Source organism: Monopterus albus, unplaced genomic scaffold (genome assembly GCF_001952655.1).
Source record: "Monopterus albus unplaced genomic scaffold, M_albus_1.0 scaffold141.1, whole genome shotgun sequence".
Classification (NCBI taxonomy): Eukaryota; Metazoa; Chordata; class Actinopteri; order Synbranchiformes; family Synbranchidae; genus Monopterus; species Monopterus albus.
Window position 1 is genome coordinate 969,748 of NW_018128021.1, and position 13,536 is coordinate 983,283.

At 42.0% G+C, this 13,536-nt stretch overlaps 1 protein-coding gene across 1 annotated transcript; it reads left to right on the forward strand.

Moving 5' to 3' along the window:
• Positions 1-8,433: 8,433 nt before the first annotated feature.
• On the forward strand, positions 8,434-13,284 carry col10a1a (collagen, type X, alpha 1a). The gene is made up of 3 exons (XM_020614025.1): positions 8,434-8,523; positions 8,915-9,059; positions 10,841-13,284. The coding sequence occupies exons 1-3, from the start codon at positions 8,518-8,520 to the stop codon at positions 12,661-12,663; spliced, it is 1,974 nt and encodes a 657-aa protein (XP_020469681.1). The 5' UTR covers positions 8,434-8,517; the 3' UTR covers positions 12,664-13,284.
• Positions 13,285-13,536: the final 252 nt, after the last annotated feature.

Genomic DNA, 13,536 nt, shown 5'->3' on the forward strand with positions numbered 1-13,536 from the left:
TAAGCTGGCAACAATGTCCTTGGGATGACAGAGTCAATTTGTCTGTTATTTGATTAAATCCAGAGTGAAATATCAATATATTATCCTCAGTTCAATTTGTAATACTGTAACTTTTCATCTTTCGTGCCATTATCCTGTCAAAGTTTAATTCGTCCAATGAGGACATGGTGGGTTCAGTACTTGTCTGGGAGGGCTGAGACCTCGCGCCTGTAAAACAAATCTCATTCCTATTTGTGTTTATTAACATTCATAAATGCTAAATAAAGGATAATCACCTTTATTTGGCCAAGTATGTTACACACACGGAATTTGTTTCTGGTACTGTCACGCTCCTGCCCCTCTTGCTTCCTGTCATGCTTTTATTTTCTCATCACTTCCTGTTTTGGTTCACCTCAGTTTTGGCCCTTTTATTTAATCATCATTAGTTCACCTGCTCCTTATTGTTTGCACCTGTTTTTCACTTCTATTTAGGCAGCGTCCTCCCACCAGGACGCTGCCAGATTGTTCTAGACCCCAGCTCTGACTCTCCAGCACTTATCCCTTGCCTGACTCTCTGTTTTTGACCTAGGATTAGCGTTTCTTGACCACCGTGTTTTGTCTATGCCCTCTCAGATTCTGATTGCCTGCTGTGTACCGACCTTCTGCTTTTGTCCCCCTTGACCTCGAGTTTGGATCCCCTGGCTATACCTGTTAACCGGCGCCGACCCTGGACTGTCTTATTGACCTCAAGTTTGGATCCCCTGGCTATACCTGTTAACCGGCGCCGACCCCTGGACTGTCTTATAGACCTAAGTGATATCCTGGACTTTTTGTTAGTTTTGTTTACTAGTAGAAGACACGTAGACTGCAGGTACTGAGATTCAAACCTCCGACCCTCCGGTTGAGAAACGACTGCTCTACCCACTGAACCAGTAAAGATGGTGAACATGAATAGAATTTGAAAATATAAAACTTGACATAGTGACTTTAAAGAAAAAAAACAGAGTGGGTACACCTTTAAATTGTGAAACAAATCATTAGTTGGAATAAAAACAGTTGGGCTTGAATAAAAAAATAATAACAACCATTGAATTTGACTCCCTGAATGAGATGCACACAGCAGCATGGTCTGTTAGTGAGGCATTTTTACATCTCAGAAAACATGCTTGATCAAATGTTCTGTCCCTTTATTAGACAGCCACTTGAGAACACTGTTGCCATTTAAATGCTACTGCAGGAGTTTCCAGACATAGTCTGAATCCACCTGTCTGTCTGTCTGGCAAAGAAGGGATTCAAGCAGCAGCTACAAAAACCACAGTTTTATTTAACCACAAGATGTTGCACTCTGACCAGTATGGGAGTAAACCAGTGTAAACACTGTAGCAAAAAAAGGGGCACCAGTATTAGGACTGTCAATCTCAGTTCATTTACCACAAGACCTCAAACTTCCACATTTGGAGATTTTGTTTAAAATACAGAACTGTAAATAGTTGAGAAAAATACCAATTGGAAACTCTTTAGTCTCGTGCAGTCTAGGTGCCATTCAGCAGAATTAACAGTTCACCTTGTGCCATCCAGACACAACTGTCCAGCTTCAGCTCCATCACCAGAGAGAAAGACTTATAGTTGCAGGTTTTAGATGGGTCTTAAAAGCAAAGCCCATAACCTCTGGAAAATGGTATTTACAGTAGCTGCATTATCCAGGGAAAAGGAGATTTGGAACAGGAATTATAGAAGAGATTAAAAGAGGTTTTTTGTCGTGAAAGAAGGTCAGAGACCCAAAATAGTCATCAGGACCTGTCCTGGGAAGATCTTCCAGCAAGCTGTCATTGCAGTTAAACCTGTACATGCTGCACTTGAGGGAGAGAGCTCTGGGATAGGACATCATAATTATTATGTTAGTAGGAAGGGAAAGTTTTACATGTGGATCAGCCTGGTTAACAGGTTCACAGCTGTTCTCCTAAGACAGCTGTAGTGTGCTGAAATTACAGAGCATAATGACTCACACGCTTTCTATGTTTGAGACCACTTGGCTCTGCTCTCTACAGAGAAACTGTTGGCTCATCAAAACAACAAACTCTTTGTTCTGCTTTGCAAGATTTGTCCTGCAGACCACCTGGAAGCACTTGTTATTTCTGTCATTACATGCGAATCAGCTGTAAGAGAAATATTTGTGAATTTTTCACACGGGATGAAAGAGGTTGTGCCGTTGTATTCAAAAATAAATCATCCACCCCCCACCCCCAAGAAGCTACTTCAATATTCTATTGTAAAATTATATTTCCATAGCTTGGATTTATGTAATGCAGCCGACTTGCACACATTATTTAACAGAGCTCAGCCAGGATTGAGCCCATTAGACTCCTGAGCCTTAACCGTTCCACAGTGAAAAGACGATGGCAGTGAAAATGTATGTAAAATGTTAAAGGCTAGAGAAATACACATGTGCGTGTTTCTTCTACATCATCCTGCTCACAAGACCTGCCTGCTCAGCAAAAATATTTTTAATAGCTCATTTCATATAAACGCAGGTCTATAGCTTCTTTAAGGATGCGCTCAAGCATGATTTCACTTTGCGAAACAAGTTTAAACCACTTGCAATTTCACAGCATCCTGCAGAACTGCCAACACAAAAGTCATTGACTGTTTCTGTTACAGTTCTGGGTAAATGTACACCAGAAACAGCACAGTCAATTTTAGTCTATGAGCTTCTTCACAGTTTGACACTTTGTTTTGTCTAAATGTCAGGGACAGTCTCCGATGACCTGTGCTTAGACGTTTAATGGTCTGTGGTTTCCCTTATGGTGGGTGTTCAAAAGAAGTCCAGAAATACCCTGGACCCATGCTGTGTTAGACAGACTACCATCTCCACAATCACAGGTCATGTGAGGCTCTGAACAAACTCACAACACAAATTTTTTTGCATTCAGGATCCAGCTTTGGCTCATCTCTTCAAAATTTCCGGCAAATATGAACAGTGTGGTCCACTCAAACCGTTAAACAAACACAATGAGAAGCCATGCAAACCACATGGAATGAGCATTCAGTTTGTGTGTTCTCAAACTGATCTATTCTGGAATGTTCTTGTGTCTGTGGACTGACGACAAACTCCAAAACATCTGCAGCGGCCACTTGTCTGCATGATTGTGGGGACTTTTTTTTCTTAATACGTTCAAATAATAAGCCAGTGGAACTATTGGGTTTAAGCTTTATGACAAGACCTCTGTAGATTAAACGGTAACATATAAATTCAGCTGAGAAACCAGCTGCACATTTGATTACTGATGTTTCAATTACAGTTTAACCAAGTGCCTTAGACCTTTTTCTCCACTTTCAAGCATAAAAACAAAACCGGCAAGCTGGTATACTGGAGCTTAACCATACAAAGCAACTCTGACCTGAAGGCATACTGGCTCAGGGAAGCCAAAGCAATGAGGCCACTGAAGAGGATTTAAACAACTGGTTTAATATGTTTCTTTGCAGGCAGGTTGAGAGTCATGCACTGGCCACTGCCATGTTCTGGAAAATTGAATGTTTCAGCAGATGTATGTCAAAACAGCTTGTCAAACTCCATACCTCCATCAGTCTTCACACAGTGAAGGTCAAATGCCCAGGCTACATAACAGTGGCAGAAACACACTTAATGGAGAGAGACTTTCAGAATAATGAAACAGAGTACTTCATGCATTGTGATTACTATTAATATGTTATTTCTAGAGAGTAGGCACGATGGTTTCCTTAGTTTATATAATGTGGAAAGATTCCCATTAAGACAGAGTTAGGGTTACTGAGAGTATCAGCCCACACAATGCCCATCAACCAGCAAAACAAACCTCCAAACCACAAAGGGTCGAGCCTTGACCATGGGACATTGTTTTTGGCATACTGCACATTAAACTCCAACTAACGTCCTGTGGTCATGTCTTTATATACAAACAGCATGAGCAAAGATATGTGAATTGTGTGGGTGCTAACTAAGCGTTTTGCTCAACACTTAGTTTGAGACAGGCATGGCTGGAACCAAATATAGTGTACAGAAACAACACTTGTCTCGTCTCTCCGCAAGTCATTATGGTGCATGGCTAACTAGCTGCTCTAACAAGTGAGGTGACATTGTGTTGTACAAACGTTGTCTTGGTTGTTGCTCTGCATTTCAGGCACAGAAGGCATCATCCCCCTTGCTTCTGTATGAGCTTAAGGCAAATGCAATTATGAACTGACAAGTCCAAACTAAATCCACCTCTGCTTTCATGCAACTTTGATAAAGAATGCACAAACTGTCAAGTTTTTTGGGGGGGCATCTGCAGTGAAATGGCTGACGCTGCCTGATACAGACAGTGAAACCTAAAATTCTCACAGGCTTGACGTAGCAGATTAGTCATTATCCTTAAATACAGAACTCTGCCACCTACACTTAAGCACCAAAAAATCCCATTAAGGTGGTTTTATTTACCTTTGGCATCGTTAAATGATCCCACAATAAGCAGATACTTCTAGCGGTCTGTCTTCTGTTTGACTGGGGACTTTTGAACTTTAAAGAGATTTGGAACAGAGCAAAAAAAGATCATTTTTTTACTGGAAGATGAAACAAGAATGAAAAAAAAACTCTGTCATTTTGACCTTTTTACCTTTGTAGAACGCTGTGGGTTGTTTTGCAGTAGCTCATAAACTGTCTGGCTGAGTCCTTCTAGTTAAAGCACCATTGGGCTAAACAAAGACTATGAAAATGACCTCAAAGCAGCAGCTAAGTCAGATCTTTCCAGAAATAACCTTACAACAAATTGAACTGTGGAACTATAAATGATCAAATCAGAAAAAGTAGACCTTGACTTGGATGATTGGCAAAAAGTTCTTGCGTTCAGGAGAGTGTGTGACAGCAGCTTCGTTGAGCAGACCGGTGATAAAAAGCCTAACTTATCAGAGTAATTATAAGTGAAAATCTGAACATTTTAATGGCATCTGACTTGCATGGCAACGCACAGCATCGCGCTCATACAGCTACATGCACCTGGGAGTTGTTGAAGGACACCCAACTGTTACTTTCTCATCCATCCCCCAGTTTCCTGTCGTTCTGGGGTTGCACACTGGTGACTTCCCAGATGCCAGCTTTCATCTCCAAGGCCACCACCACTGCCGTTTTTCAGTTACTTTTACACTTCCGGTTCCAATTGGTTCCATGCTTGTTTTCAGGATCCTGTAATTTTCCCACCAATCGCTCACAAGGGGCCGTGTTCATAAAGTTTAAAGTAGCTCTTAGTGGTCCATGGAGTTTATTGAAACATTAAATTTGTATCCCAGCCGTGATGGTGTATCTTTAGCTGTTGTTTAATTCACGTGCTCGGTCAGGTCCTCTTACATCAACTGCCAATTATGTGCTCCTCTTGGGTGTGGGTTGAGTCTCGGTCAGCGTGGCCAAGAAACCAGAAACATCAGTTCCTGAGCAGCAGAGCGAACAAAAACAGACACAATGCAAAAACCTTTCTTCAAGCACTGTTATCATTGTAGAGTACAAGCAAAACATCACTAACATTGCCAGTAACTCTGTCCAGCAGCACTCTCTGGGGGATTTAGTAAATCTATGGTCTGTTGTTAGATATGGATTCAGGCCTGAACAACATGCAGGAGCTCAGAATGTTATCTTATGTCCTTTGCAGTAAGGTCAGATGAAGATGTTTTGCCCTGTCACAGCTTCCGATGCTTCTTTCTTAACAGTCTATTGCATACAATAAGATTCTTCATCAATATATTCTTGTATATCTTGAACAGGCATAGAACAAACTGATGTAAATCTTGAAACAAGAAGCTGTGCAGCTTTCATTTGCTCTCAGTGACTTTGGGTGTGGCGTGCTCATAATTAGCCATTTTCTTACTTTTCAAAATCCATTAAAAACCTTTTATGTCATTCCGCATATAAAGTGACGATACTGAAAGCATGGGCACATTTTATGATCAGGGATCCTGACAATATGAGAGCAAAGCGACCTCAGTGCTTTGAGTTTGAAGGCTGTTAACCAAATTCCTAATGGTTATTGCAACAAGGCGTGGTGACCACATTAAGCAGCTGTGGTGCTGTAATGAGCAGAGCAGAGAGAGCCCTGCCATTCATTTTCACAGGCTTCAGTTCCTCCACTATAAGCAGAGGGACACAGAGTCCTTCTCAAACAAGTTCAGTGGCAGGTTTAAATATACATACTGCAATGTTATAAACAACATCCAAATTACACTGTTAATTTAAGTCTTCCTCGAGACAAAGTATACTGTACTCTGCTTCCGAGGCTCAGCATGCATGTTTTAGGCTCTTGACAGACTCACATGTAGGTTGTTGTTTTTGCATAAAGAGATGAATCATTGCTCTTAGACCATCAGACTAAAAATAGAGAAGCTCTGTTGCAGTGGTTTAGCCATGTTTTATAAACAAATAAACTGAAATTGTCTGAACCTATAAACATACAGTATAAAATATAACTTGCTCTGTGATTTCATCAACATTTGAATGAAACCAGAATGGCTATGCCTCCACGTAGGGCACGAGCATAAAAAGAGTTTAAAATAATAGGAAATATATAGTATAATTTAAAAAAAACACCAGTAATCAAAATGGGAAGCTTTAGCTGCTGAATACTTGGATAAACATGCTTTTCCTCAGCTGAAAAAGCAAGAGCAAACACAAAACTAAAAATATGACTTGTGATTTATGATACTGGCCAAAATGTAATCCCCCTCCTGCTTGACTTGCACATGTCACGCGCATATGTCCATGTAATAGACATTTTTGTTGTGAGACAAGCATGGCTGGAACCAGGTACAGTGTAATACAATAAGCCCATCTTACTTATAAACAGAATTTCAAACATTTGGAAATGAAGATCACAAATTACATTAAGTGCTATAAGCCAGTGAAGGTAGCGCTTTGGAAAATTGCAGATAATTTGGTCTAATTTACAAAAAATAAAAAAAATCTAACAAGTTTCATGATACAGGATTTTTATTTAGACCCTTAGTGAAAAATGCCTGTCAAAGTCATGTGAAGTATGGACGCCTCATATAGAAGCTTGGTCAAGCCCTCAGTAGTGCAACTCATGTTGTCAGCATTATGTATATACATCTCAATAATACAGGGAGAACATGTTCCATAAATGATCCCATGTTCAGGAAGATTTGGGGATGAAATATAGAGTGTGTGTTTGAGGACATGTGATTATTTGGGTGTATGCATTTCCTATGTGGCTGACTTGAAAGTGAGAAATTAGAGTTGGAGGACCACAAAGTAAGCAAGGCAAGGTGGAGGGTGAGGGTAAGGGAGGATAACACGGGAGGACAGAGCTGATTGAGGAAATACAACATCATGACAGAAACTAGCTGTAATTGTAGGAATATGCCTGAAACCTCTGGTGATATATATGCACTTGAGGAGGCCAAAAATAACAAGTGACCACAAGGACATGGCCCGTTCCCTACAGCCAGCAGCACCTCACTCCAAGGAGAGGTTCTTTTACAACAGTAACACCTGCCCTCTGGTGTCTAAACACAAGTACTGCACACGAGAGCTGTTGGACACAGGGTTGCTTTCACAAGCGTGAACAGAAACACGCCCAGATGTCTTTTCCAGTGGACCCTTATATAGTTTATTAGCTGTTTTGAGGCTGAAACACATACAAAAATACACAATTTAAGAAAAACGTTTCATCCTGAAATAGGGACTGGAATCAGCCACAATGACACACTGCCAAATAATACCCAGGAAATGTACAAAACTAAATAAATGAAAAACTCACTATGCCAATTCCTGAAATGGAGGCATTGGGATAATTCAGGAATAAACAGAATCATTTCAACCTAATGTTTACCTTGTCATGACAGGCATGGAGGTGCCCAGACAGTCAGGAAAAGTAAAGGCGAGTCTCCACCAGCTGGCTGGACAAGGTGTAAATTTGAAGCCTGGTACTGCACATCCTCAGTGCAAACTCTGTTGAGCAGCACAGGTACCATAACAAATCTGGTTGTTTTTTTATAGCCACAACATGTTATGTTTTTTATTATGTCTTTGGACTCTTTTCATATTTATACCAGAGGTCTTAAAACATCCATTTGCATAAATATATCCTGGGCATAAAAAGTTTAAACTGCAGAACAATTGTAATATCAGCGTAACAAGGCTGAAAATAAAAAGGGTTGCATTTGTGTTCTTTGTTTATGTACTCATTTACTTATTTATTTTGCTGCTTTGAACATGATTATTTTCCAGCTCAGCAAAAGACTGAAATAAGTGATAATCATGTGTCTGCATATTCAAGACCTGGAGTCACCCTGATGTGACATGCCCGCTTTGGGCAGAACTGCTAATTACAGCCTAGCTCTCAGGAGGGAGGTACTTGCATGGTGGGGGCTTTTTTTTATGATGTGAGGGGTAGATATGGTATAAATACCCACATTATTGTACTGGAGGGCAACATATCCTCAGTTGTGCTCTTACCCTAAGGATACACAGCAGCAATAGGAGCTCACTGGTGCTGAGGAGACTGTTTTTCCCACCCTTGGATGCCGGTATGTGTTTTTTGTCTTCCTCTCTAAACAGTTCTATATTTAAAGGAGTGTAGTCAACATCTAGGCTTTGTCTAGGCCTACACCGGTTCCTATGATAGAGTGGGGAAGGGACAGATTATGACTGGCTTGGAGCTTCCTGGGTGATATTCATAGGGTCCTGAAGGATCCTGGATGCTCTGACTGAATAAAAATTTCAGTTTTACAACCTGTTATTCTAACTTATAATGTCTTATTACTCATCCACGAGTTTCTGTAAAGATTCACAATATGTACACTTAACAAAGACAGTAGCTCTGTAAAATAACTCAAAAACAAGAGAAAACCTAAGTTTGCTGACATTTTGTACCTTGAGAGTTAGGCTGCAATGAGTGTTTCCTTGTTTCCACTGCAGGTTTGGCCTTGCAAGATGGACATACGAGTAGCATGCATCCTCCTTCTCATGGCGACCTTGACGGCAGCTCATGGGAAGGGATACGTGATAAAGAAGGTGATAAAGGCTGCCCCTCAATACCAGCCCTACACTGTGAAAAGCCAAGGTAAGAAGACACACTTGCTTTGACAATAGACTAAACTAGCATCTCCTTCTTTTCTCAAATTTGTCTTCACAACTGTAGCATCTAAAGTCAGGCTGTGCTCCCTAAGCACTTGTTTTTCCTTGAGCATCATTACTTTTGAATCCTCAGCAAGGGAATAAGCATCTTTGTTGTGGCCAACAAGAGCAGCACAAGTAGCCAGACAGATGCTAGCCTCAGCCAGCTGCAGTTTACTTTGACAACCGAACTCCATCTTGCTCTTAGATCTTGTGCTCTGATTGGCTGCAGCAGTGTGCACGCTTCTCCAATCATATAGTTCATTTAGATCTGGGATTTGAATAACAAGGCTAAATTATTCAGTTCTTTGTTTTTTTGACTTGGAAGTCCCAGAAAGGCCTAATTTCAATATTTTTTCCACTGTTTTTGTAGTTTTGACTGAAGTTATTATTTGTCTTTTTATTCAGCCACAGCAGTTGCATAAGCAACATGTTGAATGAAATGATTTTTAGAAATTTTTCATTTTGTGATCAATATGATACAAACAAAAAGCACCACTGAAATATCTAAGCCTCTAACATTTCGACTGCTGTTATATTTGATGCATTTAATGTATCATATTTGGCATATATGTTCTCAGTGTTAGTCATTTAAACTGGAAATGTTCCTGTTCATTTGCTGACACTAAAAACATTATTTTATATTCTCTGCGCAAAACAAGAAAAACTGGTTCCCTGCTTTTAAAAATTTTAATTATAGTGTGGTCTGGAGTGTTTACAAAAATGCAATGCAAAATATGAAATGCCGCTTTTGTGTGAAAAAAACACTTTTTTTAGCCAAAGCAGCTGTTAGTGGATCATTTTTAGTTTGCCACTGACAATTACAGTGCAGTCACCCAGCAGTGTGGTTTGCTTGGGTGTGCCTGCTTAGAAACATCTGTTTGGTTTTATTCAAACTTGGCTCCAGTTAGTCAAGCAGTGAGTTTTTTACACACAAACACATGTGACCACATTAAGGCAGAAAATTAAAAAAAAGAGAGCCTCTTTAAATTTAGACCTACTGTTTCATAAACAAGTCACGTGCTATCTCTTACTGACCTGTCAAGTTTTTTTTTTTTAAATAGCAAATTAAAAACACATAACTTTTTTTTAAATTGCTGATTTCTACATAATAGTTAAATAAGTGCTTATATAAAAAATTTAATATATTTTTTAAAAAACAGTCAATTATTGAGGATTTTCAAATTAGTATTAGAACAAAATTACGCCAGTGAATCAGCACCATGAAGTCATACGTCAAAATTTATCCCACCTGTAATTAGGAATCGTGTGTCTCTGAATCAGGATCAGTCAGTGAATATTCTGTATTGCATCCACTCTCTCTCACCTCTCCTCACATTTGGTTGTCGACCTCCATTTTATTATTCAATAAGATTCTTCCCAGACGACCTTTTACTTACATAAACTCAGATCAGACAGCTGCCGTTGTTCTTGTACTTTCTGTCACTTGAGTGGGATGTAATTAGAAGTACTACAGATACTAGACCCTGTCATAGCAAACTAAACAACAGGTTTAGTGATATATACTTAATATATTTGATCCAAGCAGTGTTCTATGTAGTTATCTTAATTTTAGTACAACATCATAACAATACATTACAGTGTAGCTTTTATATTGACAATAATATACAAAACCTTGTCAGTTTGTGTCCATTTTCACCTATTAGTTTTTTGGGCTTGTTGTTTTGTTTGTCACACTGTTGATGGTCTCTCTTTCACTCTTCACAGTGGGTGAGCCTGGTCCTCCAGGTGAGCCTGGCCCTGAGGGCCCTCCTGGACCTCCTGGTGAACCAGGTGAGAGTGCTGAAGGTCTGCCTGGACCCCAAGGACCTCCTGGACCTCCTGGATCACCAGGCCGCTCCATTGCTGGCAAACCTGGAACTCCAGGTGGACCTGGCAAACCTGGCAGCCATGGAGCACCAGGTGAAAGAGGAGAACCTGGAGCCTCTGGCCCTCAGGGACCTAGGGGAGCCCCTGGATCTCCTGGAAGCCCTGGACCCGCTGGCCTCTCTGCTACTGGCAAGCCTGGACCTGCAGGTCTTCCTGGACCAATGGGACCTAGAGGAGAGAGTGGTCTGAAAGGACACCCAGGTATACCTGGACTGCCAGGTCCTAAGGGTGACAGAGGGGTGGGAGCTCCTGGACCTCAGGGTGAGACAGGACCTGAAGGACCTATGGGGCCACCTGGAGAACCAGGTGCGGCTGGAGTTGGGAGACCAGGAAAACCAGGTGCAGCTGGTGAACCAGGAAAGTCAGGCAGCCCAGGTAGGGATGGTGCTCCCGGTCCCATGGGACCACAGGGACCTAAGGGACACACTGGTGCCCCAGGTGTAGGTCTTCCAGGTAAATCAGGTGAGAATGGTGCCCCTGGTCTGCCTGGCCCAGTTGGCCCTAAGGGCCACCAGGGACCTGCTGGAGGCCCTGGCGCCCCTGGAGTCCCCGGATATGGAAAGCCAGGAGCAAATGGAGAGAAGGGAGAGACAGGAGCTCCAGGTAGCCCAGGTGCCACAGGTCCAAAGGGTGAACAAGGTCCAACAGGATATACTGGTGCTACTGGTGCAACTGGCCCCACAGGTCCTGCTGGACCTCAGGGTGAAAGAGGATTTCCAGGTGAACCTGGTGCTGTTGGTGCTAAAGGTGACACAGGTGCAACTGGAGCTCAGGGACCAAAGGGAAACAAGGGAGATCAGGGAGCACAGGGTTTCCCGGGTAAGCAGGGCTATCCAGGTGCAGCCGGCCCTGCTGGTGCCAGAGGATCCACTGGACCCTCAGGTGACAAAGGTGATGCAGGTGCCCCAGGTATCCCAGGTTCCCCAGGTATTCCAGGTCCTGCTGGACCCAAAGGTCTTCCTGGTCGTGCAGGTGAGCCAGGTGCTGCTGGTGCTGATGGTGCTCCAGGTCCCAGAGGACCTGCTGGGCCTCAAGGTTCCGCTGGTGCTCCTGGCCTTAAGGGACATCCAGGTCTCCCAGGTGCTCCTGGCCCTGCTGGTTTGGCTGCTAAAGGTGTCAGTGGACCTCAGGGTCCCCCTGGTGTGCCCGGTGAGCCTGGTGCTGATGGAGAGCCTGGCCCAGAAGGCCCTCCTGGTCCCCCAGGTCCTCCTGGTGAGGTTGTGTTTGCGAAGGGAAAAGAGATGACTGAGGTTATGGTCAAGTCCCCCATGTCTGCTTTCACTGCAGCTCTGACCACCCCCTACCCTGCTGCCGGCAGCCCCATTAAGTTTGACCAAATAGTGTACAATGCTGAGAATCACTATGACCCTGAGACAGGCATTTTCACTTGTCAGGTTCCTGGGGTTTACTATTTCGCTTATAGCATTCATGTTAATGGAGCTAACGCCCTGGTGGCTCTGTACAAGAACGGCCAGCCTGTTATATTCACTTATGATGAGTACAACAAAGGCTTCCTGGACCAGATGTCCGGCAGTGCCGTCCTCTTGCTCGACGAGCATGACACAGTTTACGTCCAGATCCCTGATGAAGAGGCCAATGGCGTCTTTGCTGCTGATAATGTCCACTGCTCTTTCTCTGGGTTCCTCATTGCTTCAACGTGATACGTTGATACCGTAGTTCCAAAAAGCCAACCAACTAAATTTGCAAACTATTTCTCAAACTAAAGTAAACTCCCTGTTTATTTTCCCTCAACATAAGAGACAGGCAGTTCACCCTTATTTGAGGAGTAGTAGCGTCTCGACTTGAAAATGAAAAGAAATAGGTGCTAAGAAAGGAGGAAAAACTATTTCATGAAAAAGGTGATCAGTGATGGGAAAAGCAATCCACAAAGTTACCAGGGAGATTTTGTTATGGAGACAGCAGGTGATATTTAGGTGTTCTAACTGTGTTGTATCCTGACTTTTTTCCACTCTGTTCCTTTTATACTGACTTCATCTGGTGATTCTTAATTTAGTGTTTGTCTGGTTTTTCTGTTTCGTTTTGTTTGTTTTTGGTGCAATCTTGTTTTTGTTTGGGTGACCAATAATTTTATTAAAACTACTCAAATACATTCTGTGCAACATGATGTAATCTTGTATGTGACTTGAATATTGTGAAATGGTAACAGTCAAATTGAGTGTTATAATGAGATAAGTCACCATACTGTCATTCAAACACAAACTGTTTCCTGGCAACATTGTTATATCCCTGAACATGCATTATGTCATATAAAGCATAATGACCAAAATAAAAGTTGTCTAAAATGAATGTTGTGTCTCAGATGAACTTGTTAACTACTTTTCTTTTAAAAAAAATTACACTACTAGTCTGGGGTTAGCAGTCAAATACAGAACACTTCAGCAGAGAGGGTGACATCCCCAACGTGTTAGCTTTAACACAAGTCTAAGCTTTCCTGTTTAGCACCGGATTCAACTCCACTAAGGCACTACAAAATTACTTATGACCTGCAAAGGAATGTACTTCAAATTCTGCAA